This window comes from Castanea sativa, chromosome 4 (assembly GCF_040712315.1).
Source record: "Castanea sativa cultivar Marrone di Chiusa Pesio chromosome 4, ASM4071231v1".
Taxonomy (NCBI): domain Eukaryota; kingdom Viridiplantae; phylum Streptophyta; class Magnoliopsida; order Fagales; family Fagaceae; genus Castanea; species Castanea sativa.
In genome coordinates, this window is record NC_134016.1 from 44524282 (window position 1) to 44542505 (window position 18224).

Sequence of the window (18224 nt, forward strand, 5' to 3'; positions counted from 1 at the left end):
GTGGATAAAGTAATTTGAAAATCAATAGGAGAGTGACTTTATTTTTTAGACAATGTTTTAGGAAGAGTTAGAGTTGTATTTTTACTAGATTGTCCTTTAATTTTGTCTCTACTTAAACATAGAGATGTAGGGCCATTTTAGAACGATGAAAATGAAGAATTCAAATAAGGAAAAGCCCCTTAAATAGTAGTGTAAGGACACGTTTTGCACCTAAGCCCAAAAATAGGAAGGGAATAGGCCCAAAAAGCCCAATACAATGAATTTGTAGAGAGTGGGTTAGAAATCTAAGTTCTAATGAGTTTAGATCACCATGACAATGGGCCAAGATTACTGTATGATGAAGATGGAATAGTTTGTATAGTGAAAGTCTTCCTCGAACTCAAGCTGAGGAGGTTGATTCTTATATTTCCTTCTCTTAAGATCAGATTACAGATATTCTTATGAAGTCTACAGTGCTTTTCCTCCCTTTTTTTCTATGATCCCCTTCTTCTGGGGGTTTCCTCTGCCTTTTATACCATTCTTCCTCCTTTCTCTAACCTCCACGTATGGATCAGCTTGTTTATTCGGATACTTGTCCCATCAGCCCCTTCCTGAAGCCTTTGGAAACAGCTATAAGGCTGAGCTATGCTACTCAAATATCACTTCTCTATTAATGCGGCCAGAGAGTTAGTTGTAGGGCATTTAACGCGTGGTAACAGCTTTCCCTTTAGATATTTCATAGTTTTCTTTTGTCCTATACTCTGGTGGTGCATATCCTTATCAACAGAGTCCCATGGGATGTTGCCTCTAGACGGCAGACAATCCATTCTGACCTCTGCTTAGTTGAGTCGAGGAAGTATTCCTCTTCGGACCACCTTCTCGGATGATCATGATCAGACTTTACCTCTCTATATATCAACACAAACTCTTAATAAGATATTTATCCATCCTCGGATTGCTTAACATCCTCGAATTGGGCCTCCGGCCCAACATGTATATAAATACGTACTCCTGGATCTATCTCCCCCACAAGTAGTATAAAAAATAGAGGTGACCATATAAAGGACATTAAAAACTTTACAGTGCAATAAAATCAAACATTGCATTCACTTAGTTAAATCAATAATACAAAATTAAATATAATAATACAAAATTTAAATTTAAAACTAATCAAACTTTAACTAGGGAAATTATATTTCCTATCATAACTAAAAATGAGATGTTCTAATAACAATAGAAATTATATAAGAAATAAAGTTGATTTTTTTTTTAATCTCATTTTTTGACATTTCATTTAACCTTTTATATATATATATATATCTTCATACACCATTTGTGCGCACCAAATATTGCTTAAATGATAGTATTTGGGCCCCCAATTAATTTATATGTGGGCTATATCATGATCCTACAAATTGGACTCTAAACTTCACCTAGTTTGTCTTCTGCTAGCCTCAGTTCAAGGCCCTGCCTTTGGTTTCCTTGAACTTCCCAGTGTTTTCCTGTGTTTCTCTTTGTATCTCACTCCCCAAATTTCCCCCCCCCCCAAACAAACCCCATCTATTTACCCGCTTTCACCTTTTATAGTCTCTTGTTAATGGGTTGATCATCATTACTCTCTCACTTCACACGTATTCCTATGTTCATCAGAATCCCAAGGGATCCTCACAACTTTAGAGGATTCTCTTGGAACTTATTCCAAACACCAAATAGTATTCGGCTGCGAATTTCCCAAATAGCACTACCAATTCTCGGTTATCGATCTCACTATATACACGTCCTATCCCGACCTCCCTGATTACTGGTCAATGTTTAAGCCGACTACTTAAGACTTTCTCAAGGAATTGTCCCTTTTGCCCATTACCCCGATCTTAGGATTGGGCCCATTATGATAAGGCTCAGAGTTAATACCCTCATAAGTACCATACTTTGCTTCCCTAATGGGCCTTGGGTCCTATTTTGGGTTCTGACTAGGTGGGCTTGCACTAGCTTTTTGGGCCTAACCCCCTACACCATTACTTTTAAAAATCTAATGAAAACAGTTTTTACCTATCATTTGATGTTTATGTTATGCAAATCATTAACTAGTAGATATATGATAATAGTAAGAAATGTTATAGATGAGATCAAGAAAAATATGATAAAACTAATTATAATAATAATAAAAAAAACTCTTTATAAAGTTTAGGGATCAAATAGTATTTTACCTAAAAAATTATCACGTCCAAAGCGCAAGTCTACGACTAGTTGTGGTAAAAGTCAAGGGACTAAATTGAAATTTAGCTTAAAAAATTAAACAAAACAAGTAGAAAAAAAAGAATATATGAGGTTGTGTCAAAAACCTTCACAAAACAAAGATACCTTTTTTTCCCCCCTAAAAAGTGAATACAAAAAGGGAAAAATAATTCCTTTATGTAATTTAGGCTTGTTAACTCATGCTAAATTGCCAATAATGAAATTGATTCCTTAGGCATCAAATCAAACGAATAACCAAGGGTGAGAAATTCAATAAAAGAAGCTTATTTCCATATGGTTTTATTTTTAAGAGAGCATGCACTCAAAGGACAGGAAAAAAGAATAACATATGTTTTTGGTAATATTTTATTCTTTGGCCTCGGAAGTCGGGATTCAAAAAAAGATGGCATCTTTAGGTGGCTTCTGTCTTATTTCATGATAAGAACTTTAGTTGTCTACCTTTACTCTGTTTGCTTACCTTTTGTTGTCTTAATCTGCATCTTTGCTGTGGGAGCACTTACAAAAGCTTCATATTCGCTTATCTAGATTGTAAATTCCATGACCAATACCTATTAAGTATCGCTCATGTTACCTTCAAAGAATCCAATTTGGCCAGGACCTCCCTTTTAGGCATTGTATTCCTTTACCCAAAAATGTGATTGACAGAAGATGGATGGAGAATTAGATGCAACTTATCATGTAAGAATAAAGAGATAAATCTATGTCTATAAATTGTTGTTTCCATTGCCCCCATAAACTATAGCTGTGAACAAATTAAAGCCAGCAGAACAATGTGGACTCCCAGGCAGACTCATAGTTGGGAAGCCACTCCTCAGAATGTTTCTCACTACCCTTTGTACAAGCCTCTCAATAACAATGTCACCTATGAAGAAAAGGTCACCTATGAAGGAAATCATGGAGCTCACCACCATCATCATCACAACAACCACCCACGTTTTGAAGACAAGGTTGAGGTGATAGAATATGAGGAAGTTGTTGAAGATGGTAGGAATGGAAACTGCAGAGACAAGGTTGAAGTGGTCGAATATGAGCGAGTCGAACGTCACAAGAATGGGAACCATGAGGTTTATCAAGAAAGCATCGACATTGAATCTGATGGCTATATCCAGCAGAAGCACAAGAACTTTGAGCTTTCCAAGTGGGCAAGCTACAGAGTGCATTAAGCATAGAAGCATGGTTGATTGGCAAGCAAAGTACCTTACATATAGTGTTACCAATACACTAATAATCTAAATAATATGCTTGCCTTGCTGCTCTAATGGCATACTATGAATCTATGATGCACGCAAATTCCATATATACTAAATAATTTGAAAGAAAGATATGTTGTTGTGGACTTGTGGGTTTATAATCTCTTTAAGAGTATTTATTCGCCGTTTCTGTGACAACCATGCACTGATTTGCATTAAAACCTGAGAATGAAACAAGATTAGCCAAAAGAAGTTTACATTCATGATGGAAGAGATGCATATAATAAACACATATACTTCAAGGCTCACTTTTTGACTGAGAATGGAACTATATACACTGTTAAAACTTATAAGTAGCCATTTTCATGCATAATGGTGGCCTATATTTAAGGATCAGGGACTCACGCAATATATATATATATATATATACACTTTTTTGGTGAGTTGTGTACAGAACTTTCCAAGTTTTCAGGATGGAGATGGCTTCCATTTCTTAGTATTGCCAAGCGAAACTGACATTAAGAATGTTCTGACACACAGGGTCTCGGAAAACCAATTAAGTTATGTTAGGGTCAATTTTGGGTTGGCAAATGTAATTGCAATATTTTAGTGTATTCATTTAATTTGAGTTGTAATTGTATCGAGTCATTGAAGATGAACAGTTGAAAGAACAAATTCCATATTTCTTTTTCTTGATTGTTTGTGTAGCTAATCAATACTAACAAGGGCAGAGTTAAGATTTTTTGTTTAGGAGCCAAATTTTGGTACTAATATAAGAGGTACGAATCAAAATAAACCGTCATACACATGCGTAAACGCATATACACATATAAACATTAATATTTTGATACTAGAGTAAGTCATAATTTATAAATATATTGTATATAAAACTAACAACTTTCAAGTATGTATATTCGCAAGATAATTTTTTAAGGGAACTTATCATTTTTTAAACTCCAATGAATATACAAAAACTGTCTAGATTCAAAATTCTAGGTCTAAAATTCTGAAAATTAAATACAAAAATCAAATTAATGATCCACAAAAATACATCCCAAATACTTTTTTTTTAGAAACAAATACATCTCCTATTCTATCCTACATCATTGGTTCCAGACACATAGCCTACGATCATACATAGCAACAGATAGAAGGTTGATCAATAATCAAGAGAGGTTTTCTTCTTCTTCTTTTCTTTTTTTTTTTTTTTTGAGAAACAAGAGGGGACTTGATGTGCTATGATTTTGCGAACTAAATTACTTTGTGAGGGGAGGTTGAATCTCACCTAAGTTCAATGCTGCAATGTAACCATATGCCAACTAAAAAAAACGTACCTAAACTGCTCGTCTCTTATTTTCCTCATTTCAAAGTTTTATTTAAATTTGAATTCGCATAGACAAAATAAAAAACCAGGTTAGTTTGCATGTTGTGCAAAGTAATGCGCAAATTATGGAGGTGTGTCTTTAAGGGGCTCTGAATGCATTTCATATTTAATTAGTGTTGGAAAAATAGTATTGAGTAAATAAGAAATTGATATTTAATTTGTTCACTTGAAGATGTTATTAGAAGTGATGAAAATCCTGAGTCTCACATAGGAAATGAAAGATATAATATATGAATTTATATGCTCATAAGCCGAACATTGGGTTGGACTTTGGCATATGTGGACTGGGCCCTTTTGTCCAAATAAATAAATTTTATTATTTTATTTTTTGAGTCAATCAATTTGTGCACAACAGTTTTTATTTTGAACAGTGTGTCTGTTCACTAACGTATATAAATTCATAGTCCCTCATTCATGAAAACTGACTTTTGGAAAAAACTCTCTCAGAGAGAAAATATTTTTCTACATTCATTTGAGTCAAAGAGAGAGAAAGAGACAAAGAGTAGTTTGCAGAGCACGAACCTAGTGTGCTTCTTCTTCGTGTCGTAGGTTATTTTATCCTAGGAGACAGACGTCCGTGAGTCTCAAAGCACCACAAATTGTGTGAGGGGCGAAATCTGCTTTAAGGAGATTGTGTCAAACACAAGACTTGATCTGAATTATTCATCCTTCACGTATTTGGTCTGTGAGTTTTTAATTATTTGCAGATTTCTTCATATACATATAAAATATCTACTTATTATGTTTGTCTATTACATCTATTTATGTTATTGTTTATATTTAGATCTGTATGTTGTTTCTTTTGCTTTATCACAAAAGTAAATTATTGAAATAGATCCAACAATCTTAAAGCAGAATTTCTTTAATTTATTTTTGTGATTTACCGTGAAAGGAATTTCGGGTTTGTTGAAAATCGTTATAGGCAATTTTTATATCCCTGGGTAAAGCTTGAAAAAACTGGTTTGAGTTTATAGTTTATTGCAAAAGATATTTTGTGTTTGTCGTTACTATGAGTCTCTTTGATTTCTGGGCAAATTTGGTCTTTACGGTTTTGAAGGTCAGTATTGTTCGGTGATGGTCTTGGGCTTTTTGATTATAATTATTGTTGGGTTTGCTTTTAATGCAGATTCCTTTTCTTTTGACTTTTGATTGTGTTTCTTTGGTATTGTGTAACATACTTTTACTATTAAATATCTTTTGTATATTCTGATATTACATAGTGACTAGTTGGCTTATAATATATTATATGATATTAAGTCTGTTTATCTTGTTTGTCTTATTTGCTTGGCTGGGCATTATTTAGATTATGTTGTTTAGTGTGTTCGTACGGTGCTGCTCTATTTCTGCAATTCGGCATTGAAAGAAATTATATCTATATATATAGTTGGCTTGACTTTCATTTTTGCATAGTAACATTTGAAAGTTTATTTTTATATTTATTTCTTAAACTTGGCTAGTTTTGAGGATTCAATTTGTTTGAATTTTGTTGAACATAGATGTCAAATAAAATTTTTGTTAAACCTGTTGTGGCTCAAACCAACATGAACCTTTCTGCGGTAAATTCTGAAGTGAACTTGGTAGGAAGAAATACCAAGGAATGGTGGGTGGACATTGGGGCTACTCCCCATGTATGCTTAGAAAAGAAAATGTTTTCTATATATAATCTTGTGGGTAATGGAGAAAAAATTTTCATGGGTAATTTTTCAACCTCTAAAATTGAAGGAAATGGAAAGGTTGTGCTAAAGTTGATTACGGGCAAGTTTCTTACTTTGAAGGATGTACTACATGTGCCAGACATTCAAAATAACCTTGTTTCTGGCTCATTGTTGAGAAAGAATGGTTTTAAGTTAGTTTTTGAGTCTGATAAATTTTTACTCTTTAAGAGTGGAATGTATGTGGGCAAAGGATATTTGAGCAATGACTTGTTTAAGATTAATGTAATAACTGTTTTTCCTACTATTGATAATAATAAGGGTACATCTCTTGTTTACATGCTTGAGTCATCTTACGTATGACATGGTAGATTAGGTCATGTTAATTATCATACTTTACATAGACTAATCAATTTAAATTTATTGCCTAAATTTGAAATGATTTTGATCATAAATGTGAAGCTTGTGTGGAATCTAAGATGACTAGAGTATCTTTTAAATCAGTTGAAAGAAGCATTGAACCACTAGATTTAATACATAGTGATGTATGTGATATGAAATCTGTACAAACTAGAGATGGTAAGAAATATTTCATCACTTTCATAGACGATTGCACTAGATACTGTTATGTGTACTTTCTAAGAAGCAAGGATGAGACAATTAAGGCATTCGTGCAATATAAGAATGAAGTTAAGAATCAACTCAACAAAAAGATTAAGGTTCCAATGAGTAATAGTGTCATGACCCAATTCCATGGAACATGAATTTAGATACATGACTAACTTGCTAACCTTACCTAACTCAAAAAAACATAATTTATTTAAACATAGTTCAATAAAACTCCAAATAAACAATGTTACTGATAAATCCCTTACAATAACTAAAATCCACAATTTATAATAATAATCTTCAAAATACTGTGAAGTCTAAAGCAGAAAAAAAAAACTAATAATCCTTTCAAAACTCCACAAATTGGAAACAATCTCCACTATATGAAACGTGAATACAAAACAAAGGTAACTAAACTTCTATGAGTCTTCAAGTAATACTGAAGTCGCCTACAACTTCCATGCTCTACCTCGCACCTTACAAAGTGGTCCAAAGATTCTATATTCTCAACTACACTTTAATCTGAAAATAGTAATTGATGGGGTGAGCTACACATCTAGTAAGTAATTATACAGAATACACAACAGAATAGAGTCAAGCAAGACACGAGTATTTTGATTTTTTCAGAATTTCACTCAAAATATCTGATATAGCTTTCCAAAAAATATAATGAATCACTTAATACATATGTAATCACATCTTAAAATTATTAGAAAACACATACATATAATTGATCAGAGCACAATGTCACATATACACATCACATATTCTCACATACAATCCTGTGAGCGGATACCAACATCTATCCCCTGCTGATCAGGGATCAGCACATATTCTCACATACAATCCTGTGAGTGGATTTACACATACATCTGATCAATTCTTAAAATACTCATTTTGAGTCACATATCACAAAACAAAATATATACAAAATAAAATAATCTTCTTAATATTAGCAATTATTCAAATTGAAACATAAATCAAAATATGCTTGACTTTCTTAGGGAACGAATAAGAACCGAAGAGTTTATATAAATATTTTTTTTAAATTTTTGAGTAAGTTTGAAAATCCAATTTGCTAAAAGAAGCATCTTAAATACTGTTTGAAAAACAAGAATATGACTTCGAAATCACTTGGTTTGAAACAAATTTAAAGTACAAGAATCTTTTTAGAAAATTTACTTTGAAACTCAATTATTTTCGGAAAATAGTTTAGTTTAAAAATCATCTTTTAAATGGGATTTGGACATTCAAAACGTTATTAAACTTCGAAATTTCTCTTAAAACATTATCTAAAAGCCAATTAAAATTTCTCTTTCAATAGTGTAAAAATGCTTTTCGATAAACTTTTAAAACGCAAGCTAAAAAAAAATATAACTTTAGAAAACCTTTAACTTCTAAGAACCTAAAAAACAAAACTTGTGCATATTATGCATAATTACTTACCACACTCGAATCACTCTGAAAGTCCAGCCAAGATAACCTCCAAAGAGCCTCAAAACACTCTTAAACAGGACCTATAATCAACCATGAAAATTATACTTAATATTCTCTATAACCATAAAGCTTCTAGAACTATACAAACTAACTCACTATGATTATACTTTGTTGAACTTATTAATAACACCAATGCAAGAAATCTCTACCCAAAATGTTTCCTTTAGTTTATCAAACCTTAGAGGCAATAACCCATATATTGTAAACTCAGGATTTGATATATGCCCCTATGAAAAGTAAACCCTTATACATTATTTGTAAGCTTTAAAAATCTTGACTTTTGTTCTAGAATACAAGCTGTAGGGGCCCTAGGATTTAATATATGTAAATATATAAAACCCAAAGAAACATAAAAGCCATTTACATAGCCAAACTGTGTAACCCGTGGCTTTACTCTAGCAATTTTGTAATCTATTGCTTTTATCTAGATACATCTAGCGACTTTATTCTTAAATGAAATCCGCGGCTTTATAATCCCAAAGATAAAAGAAAAAATAACAAAATCGTTAAGCCAATCTATATAACCACCAAGAACGTGAAAGCCATGTTTTTCTTGAATTAGGATTTGTAATCTAGGAATCAATATATATATATATATATATATATATATATATATATGTATATATGTATTTATATATATAACCCAATGAAGAACAAAAAATCATCTTCCTGAATTAAGATTTACAGTGTAAACAATACCCTTTTAAACAATCTACCCATCACTACCGATTTCATGATAAGGTTCTAACTTTTTAATTCTTTGATTCTAACAAATGAGAAATCATACCTGAAATTCTTTGGTTGCCTCTTGGTTAACTCCAAGGAAAGAATACACCTTCTAGCCTCCTTAGTGATGAAACATTTCTTATCAAAACCCTAATTATCTTTTCCTCTACCTCATATATACAACACATCAAAGATGTGGGCTTAGTGGGGTAGTGGGCTGTAGTTTAAAACCCACTTAAACTTATCTCTTTAGTCTCCAAGAGGCCCATAAACATCTTCCTCTTTTATTTATTTATTTAAACTACCACACTAAATTGTATGCATTAAAACTTTAATCTTCTCACCTATTTTGTAACACGACAAAATTGTCTACTCCCATCTTACTATGCACACACATAAAGTACCTCAACTCTATATTAATAGTGATGATGATGGTGATGATCATAAAATCAAATCGGGGTATTACAAATAGGGGTGAGGAATATGAATCACCTTTTGGTGAGTTCTGTTTACAGTATGATATTGTTCATCAAACCATTGCACCTTATTCACCTCAGCAAAATGAAGTTGTTGAAAGGAAAAATAGAATCCTGAAAGAAATGATGAATGCGATGTTGAAAAGTTCCGGTTTACCGCAGAACTTGTGGGGAGAAGCTATTATTTCCGATTAATTTGTTCATTGAGATGCCTTAAAAAGAAATCACTAAGACACCTTGTGAATTATGGAAAGAGTGATCGCCTTTCCATAAATTCTTTAAATGGGGGGGGGGGGGGTGTTTGATGAAGGTGGTGATTCCCATTCTTAAAGGATAAATAACCATTGATTATGTTTTCATTGGTTGGTCATAACAGTTGTGCATAGTGCTTTTCTAATTTATGTATCTATTATTCTTATATGCATGAAAATTAATTAGAATATATTTCAAGTGTTAAACTTTCTTAAAACAAAGTTTGAGTCTATATTTAGTATCTCTCATGATCAAGAGTTGATGAAAAAGAGGTTGAGCCTAAGCGTAGTAAAAAGACACGTCATATTCTTTTGGCCTGAATTTTCTAATTTAAATGTTAGACAATGAACTTAAGGCCTCAAAGAAGCGATATCTTGAGAGATGCTTTCTTGGAAAAGAGATTGTCAATAGTGCAATAAATTCATCTTGGAAATCTATGCATAGTAATTGGTGGATCTAGCACCTAAGAATTTGAGAGTTGATGAAATTATTGACTATTATAAGGCAAGACTAGTTGTAGAATGCTACAAACAAAAGGAAGATATGAGTTTTCTTGATACACAATAAACCAAAGGGGTTTATGATTCTTGTATATAGAAACAAAGTGTGTAGCCTTGTTAAATCTTTGTATAGATTGAAGCAAGTTTCAATGCAATGCAATGACATGAGTAATTTGATAATGAGATGATGTCAAATGAGTTTAGGTTTAACGTGACTAATGTGTTATGTGAAATATATTACAAGAGGCTATGCCGTTGTGAGATATGCTCGTGTATATAGCAATAATAAAAGCTATTGAGATGATGTTGACCATTAAGTTCAACTCAAAAGATATAGGTGTTGTAGATGTGATAATAGAAATAAAATTTTCTAATACATCTGATGGACTTGTCTTGTCTCAATCACATGAGAGATTTATCGACAGTCTAATGAGAACACCTTATGTGAATAGCATATGTGTTTTTGGGAAGTCTTTATAAACCTAAACAAACATGCATTGTTGGATACTTGTGCCTCCTATTTGTATATATTGGTAGGGCACAGAGTTTTGGTAGGTCTTGACATATTTGTTGAAAACAAAATATCATGAGGCAGTTGCTCTCAAATGGAAGTGATTCTAGATTATAAAACGGATCCATAATCAATTTTATGAGTGGAGAGCAAGTAAATTGCTCATCGAGGGGAATTGGATTAAAGCCTATAACCTAAAAGTTTCTGGGATGGCAACCCAACCTAGCTGACTGGAGATCCTAAATCTAGGTTCAAATGGACAACATAATCGTGGAAACTAGTTTTTTATCACTATGGAGATAAAATCTCCCACCAATTCCTATGATGAAATAGTGATGCCTGTAAGTGATGTTTAAGGTAAGTTTTGCTTTTAATGATTCTTATATCTTGGAATTCCAAGTGGGGTATAGCAAGATATTCTTAATAAGAGTCACCTATATGAGTGTGAAGTGGGCCGCTTCCATGAGAGTTTTAATGCTAAATTCTCTAAAGCACTTCATGAATTTACCAGGATATGTTCAGGGTTAAAATGAATACAACTATATGAACGAAATATGTTCGAAAAGGAACTGTGTGAATTTTATTGTTTTGGTATACACAAACGGTTGAACAGTTCAAGACATCATGTTTACTGGTTAACCAGTATATCCGATAGTCTTTCACAAAGGAACATTCAAAACCAAAAGCTACTTCTCCCGATACAGTAACTTTTCTTCTACTCTTTCTGTGTCTGCATCATCATTTGCATTGTGTTTTATCAATTTCCATTCATGTGGGGGATTGTTGGAAAAATAGTATTGAGTGAATAAGAAATTGATGTTTAATTAGTTCACTTGAAGATGTTATTAGAAGTGATGACAATCCTGAGTCCCACGTAGAAAAGAAAAGAGATAATATATGAGTTTATATGTTCATGGGCCAAACATTGGGTTGGGCTTTGGCATATGTGGACCGGACCCTCTTGTCCAAATAAATAAATTTTATTATTTTATTTTTTGAGTCAGTTAATCTGTGCACAACGTATATAAACTCATAGTCTCTCATTCATGAAAATTGACTTTTGGAAAAAACTCTCTCAGAGAGAAAATAATTTTTTGCATTCATTTGAGTCAAAGAGAGAGAAAGAGATATAGAGTAGTTCACAGAGCATGAACCTAGTGTGCCCTTCTTCGTGTTGTAGATTATTTTATCCTGGGAGGCAAATATCTGCGAGTCTCAAAACACCACAGATTGTGTGAAGGGCGAAATCTACTTTAAGGAGATTGTGTCAAACACAAAACTTGATTTGAATCATTTATCTTTCATGCATTTGGTCTGTGAGTTTTTAATTATTTACAAATTTCTTCTTATATATATACAGTATCTATTTATTGTGTTTGTCTATCACATCTATTTGTGTTATTGCTTATATTTAGATTTGTATATTGTTCCTTTTGCTTTATCACAAAAGTAGATTGTTGAAATATATCCAACAATTGGTTCAATAAATGTAGGTTTCTTCTTTGTTTCCTTTTCAGTAGTCGTGGGAGCTGACATCTTTATACATCAATGGATTGGCCATGTTATGGGAGCTGACATCTTTATGAATTGCAAATTTCAGAATAGTTTCTAGCAGGCAGGACCATTGTACAAGAATCAAGTTGGGAATATCTATAACCTTTTCCAAATCCACCTGGATTTCTTTGAAGGAGAATCGTGCAGTGAAGCAATCCACTTGTTTGGTATTTCTTTCCTCCCAATTAATTTGGTTGCGTCCTTTGACATTGACAAAAGAAGGTTGTCAAATGTAGTCATGTGCCCTTTATGATTTCGCTACCAAACTTGCTCAATAATGTAGCCCTGGCCTCTGAGAATCAATAGCATTAAAACCAGAAGGCTACAACCAACAAAACATAAGTCATGCTCAAAACCGTGTAGTACATAAGAAATCCAATTGAAAGCATGAAGAGTTGGAATTGATTTTTTTTTTTTTTTTTTTTTTAAATTTGAAGGCATGCGCAAATTAGTGTCTATTTAAGTCTAGTTTATTATTTGGCTAGCTTTTAGCTTTTTTAAGTGAAAAAAAAGTAACTTCAATATAGTTAGCCCAAACCGTATCACTTAAACCTATTTTTAATGAGGGCTACTTACGAACTATAACGAACTATGATTTGGAGGTGCATGATACATAATTTTTTGGCCCAAATAATGCAAATTGTTGCCAAGGTGACTTATGTGGTTTTGTGGAACTATATATGTTTAGTTTCAAATTACAAGGATCAATGTTAGAGACACAAAAAATTTCACAGTTTGTTAAGATGACAAGTTGTGATTGGTGTAACATTATTTTCATATAAACTCACTATTAATATCATTTTTACTATACATCAATCATAACATGTAATTTTAACTTATGTAAATGAAAAATTGTGAAGTTTTATTTCACTAGACTTTCTGAATTAGAGTGGGAAGATGACTTGCTTGTCCTAGCAAGCTTATGCTATATGTTAGGGTGTCCTAAAGTATTAGCCGATTCCTAGCATTAGCCCATTCTTCTCTTGTGTGGAACTAGATTTGAATTCTCCCTCCCCCACTTACTTGTAAAGGTAAAAAAACAAGACAATAAGTATTCAATATTATTGGTGTAAAAAATGAAGTGACAGTAAGAAGCTTTGTCCCCTATTTTAAAGAACTAGCTGAGATCCCGCACGATATGCAATGTAATTTATTATTAGTTTTCTTTAATATTTTAATAATTTTTGCCAAAAATCATGTAGCATAATTAGTTGTCATCTTATAATATTTTCCAACAAAGACATTCAAGGTTTAATACCCCACCCCCAACTATCGATGTATAAGAAAAAAAAAATTCACTAAATTTCCTTGTAAAAAATTGCAATATTTGGTTATTTTATAGACAAAATAGAAAAACACTAAGAGTAGTATAGTAATTTGATCATACTATATATATGTGTTTACAAATTGAAAATTTCATGATATAGTGGCTAATATTGAGGCATTTTTCATGCCTACTAAAATAAATGAAGATATCCTTCAATTATTATTAATTTTTTTTACATTCTTGATTGCGTGTTACTAAATTTATTTTTATTTTTCATTTTTGTTGCACATTGTTTCAATTATTGTAAAAAAAAATTGAGTAAGAATACCATATTTCAAATAAATTGTTTCTCACATAAAAAAATTTTAAAAAAAGAATTGTTTCTCATATAAATATTAGAAAAATGATATTAAAATTTCATTATGCTTAAAATAATCAATATAACAAAATGAACATATTTATTCTATTAGTAATCTTTCTAATTACGTATAATAAATACTACAATATTAGTTCCACACACACACACACATTACATAGAATAAATACTACAATTTTAGTCCCCCCCCCCCCCCCCACCCACCCACACATTACATATCAAAGGGGTTATGAAATTTAAAAGGTTAAGATTAATTTTAGTGAATTTTCAAATATTTAATTTTTGATGGTAAGGATGGGGTGTAAAACTCATGTTTTACACCATCCAATAAGTGATTATCACATCAGCATTTTACTTAAAATTCAATACATCCTACCACACCTAATAGCTTGTCAATAAACTCTCAATTTGATTGGATTTATATATGGGTATTAGAATTGATTGAGTGTGGTTGTGTTTATTTTTAAATATGGGATAATAAATGTGGTATGTGGAGATTGGAGGGATAAAATATAGGTTTTACACCATATCCTTACAAGGTTTAACACACACACACACATACACAAATTACATATCAAAGGGGTTAGGAAATTCAAAAGGTTAAGATTAATTTTAGTGAATTTTCAAATATTTAATTTTTAAGTCCAAATTTGCTAAGGGTATGGTATAAAACTCATATTTTACAAAATTCAATAAGTGATTGTTACATCAGCATTTTACTTAAAATTCAATACATTCTACCACACCTAATAACTTGTAAATAAACTCTCAATTTGGTTGGATTTATAAGAATTGATTAAGTGTAGTTGTGCTTATTCTTAAATATATGATTAGATAATGTGGCATGTTGGGATTGGAAGGGTAAAACATGATTTTTACATTACATCCTTAGAGCACTAGCAATGGAGGATGTAAAAAAACACATATTTTACATCCTCAAACACTACTTTAATTATTTTACCATCTCATTTTACAACTCACTTAACATCTCAATTCTTATTTTTGCATACAACTCATTAAAATAATATAAACTATACCAACAAATAATATAAAAAATAATACAACTCTTCCATCTCTCTACGTTTTTGTCTTTCTTTCTCTCTACCAAACCCACACACTACTTAAAATAATAATATTTAAGTTTACCACCAAGCTAGAGTAGGTTGCAAATATGCCAAGTTAATGTAGCAAGTTAGCATAAATTTTTACAACTACATACCCCAATGTAGTGAGTTTTTAATGAATTTGGTTGTAAAATAGCAACTTGGGGAGTTTTACACCCCCCAATGCTAATGCTCTTATAAGATTTATTTATTTTTTTTTTTATGGCTTTTGTGTCAGTTGTTGTTAAAGAAATTTAGAATGTCATATTCTAAATTTAATATTATTATTCCAAATAAAAATTTATTTCTCATATAGAGTTTATAAAAATAATGATATAAATTCATTTAATTTAAATAATTAATACACAATTAAATGTAATTAATATATACATTTACTCTATTGGCTAATTCAATGCACTAATTCTTTGATATAAATGTAAATGTTGTTGAATTGGAAGCCTAAATAAAGAGAATATCAAGAAATGCGGCACATAACACAAACTCATGCTCTCTAACATAATTATATAAAAAAAAAAGTGATAAAAAAATGGAATTCACAAAATGATAAAAAAAAATGAAAATGAAAAAACAAAGTGAAGTAGGAAGTTTTGTTCCCTGCTTAAAATTACAGGGAAAGTAAATGATGTTGTGACCTGAAAAATTGGAATTCACATACCAAAAAGCCAGGCTAAACCAATCAGAATAGATGGAAAGAGTTTATCCTATTCTCTTGGAATATCAGCCTCTGTAAATCTCCTCGAAGAAATCCGATTGAACAAATTTCTAAGGCTATGCCGACTCTCCTTGCGCCTCCTATGGACACGACTTGGACTATCCAACTCAACAAATGGATTATCTGACAATAAACCAGTCTCTAACCTTCTGGACAAGGTCACAATCTCATAGGAATCACATAGAGACTGCCCAAAATCCCAAGTGGCACCATGGCTGCTGTCATTAGCTGATGATGATTTCCTCATTGCTTCTAGCTTGAATCGAGAAGGATTGCCTTTGATATTTCTCAGGTGGGCATCAAATTCATTCATAGGCCTAGAGCTGCTAGAGTGGTTGTGCCATGCTTGTGCCACTGCCTTGAGGATTTCCAGGTCTTGTTTATCTTCAACCTCTGGTTTTTTCTTCATGTAACTCTTTTCCTCTAAGAAAGTCTTGTTGGGTCCATGTTATCTTCGGTGAATTTGAGCCTTACGTTAATGCTGTAGGTAGAGATAAGCTAAAGGCATCCAAACCTTTTCTGTTAACGAAAGGTTTCCCTTTTGTTTTTTTATCTTCTCTCTCAGGCTGTGGCCTGTGAGATGAAAACTACGCATGTGAGATGAAAACTACGGAATTAATGGAAATTTGGCTAGGTGTGAGTATAGGATAGACATTAGCTTGTTTTTTGTCTCCACTTTGATTTTCCACAAGTGGATGCAGAATTTTTCTCAATAATGACAGTTGGTTGAGACATTAGAAGTTCTTTGGGCCCTTAAATTTGACAAAATTTATATCATTGTTGTACTCATAAAACGTTGAAATGTAATGATGCAAAACATCTGTCTAGACAATTCCTTTTCGTGAGACCATTACTGTTTATGCAAAAGTGACTAATTTATTTGACTTACACCACCAACATTCTTGTAACTTGGGTTCAAATGATAACTCGGTAGTAATAATATTCTTTATACCTTTATAATACCTTATGTATGTGGTTCAAACCTCACTTCCCCTTCCCGTTATATTTACTTAAAAAATATGATAAAATCTTATAGCTCAAAGGTATTTACCCAATTCTCGTGAGAATAACTTAGATCCATCTTTGAATAATGATTTTGTATAATCATATCTTGTTCAACCAAAAGATTAGGCTTTTCAATCACTTATATAGCCAAGTGTAAAGCATTTTAGTGAAAATTTAAAAGTACGAGAGATTGTACAGTACCATTGCTCTTGACAAAGTTTAGGTAGACATGGCAAAACGGGCGGGGCGGGTCAATCGGATTGCGAGTCAAATGGGTCATTTTTGAGCGGGTTAAAAATGGGTTTTGGTTAATCAAGTTGTGAGTCGGGTTGGGTTGACTCATTTTTTTCACATGATTTTTTTTTTTAATAAAGAAAATAAAATGTATTTGCCATTTAGAAAGTCATGTAACAAATTACTTGATGTAAAATATATTATTTTATATTCACCACTTATATCAAGAATGAATTACACTTATTAATACTTGTTCAATAATTTTAAAATTATACAAATCCTAATATTGCTATTTAAAACAAAATAACACAAAGATAAGTAAAAAAATACACAAATTTTATTTCTACACAATATTAATATCAACATCCCAATATATGAAACAAGATTACAAATGACTTATTGGATAATTCATTTGATAAAGAATAAAAACATATAAGAAATTTACAATTTTGAAAATTAATTTTATAATCTATTGTCAATTGTGGTTGGTACTCTATTTCAATTTGAGATATATATTAAAGTCTGATTGTTTACTTATTTATATATGGTCTCTTTTATGAATAACATATCATTGTTAAGTAATACACATTCTAGGAAATATCATAATTTATTTTGAAGAGCCGTTTATTTTGGACTTAAATTGTTTAAAAATAGGTCTAAGCATTCATAATTTATGTTAATTTGATACTTTAGTTTCATTATTTTCACACTTGTGAATGTTTCTCACGCATATTTATAATTTTAAACCTATGTTTTTAATTGTACTGTAACCAGATTATCTTGTCATGTACTTTGCTATTTGATTTAAAAAAATATTTACTTATTACAGAATGCTCAATCATGCATCTTTCAATTAATTTGCATACAGTTATGTAAATGTCTCAATTGTTTACTTAAAACTCACAACAAACAATTAAACC

At 31.7% G+C, this 18224-nt stretch overlaps 1 protein-coding gene across 1 annotated transcript; it reads right to left on the reverse strand.

The window, feature by feature from the left end:
• Positions 1-15837: 15837 nt before the first annotated feature.
• On the reverse strand, positions 15838-16682 carry LOC142631908 (uncharacterized). Its single transcript, XM_075806258.1, has one exon. It carries the CDS (start codon positions 16472-16474, stop codon positions 16055-16057), a length of 420 nt encoding a protein of 139 aa, XP_075662373.1. The 5' UTR covers positions 16475-16682; the 3' UTR covers positions 15838-16054.
• Positions 16683-18224: the final 1542 nt, after the last annotated feature.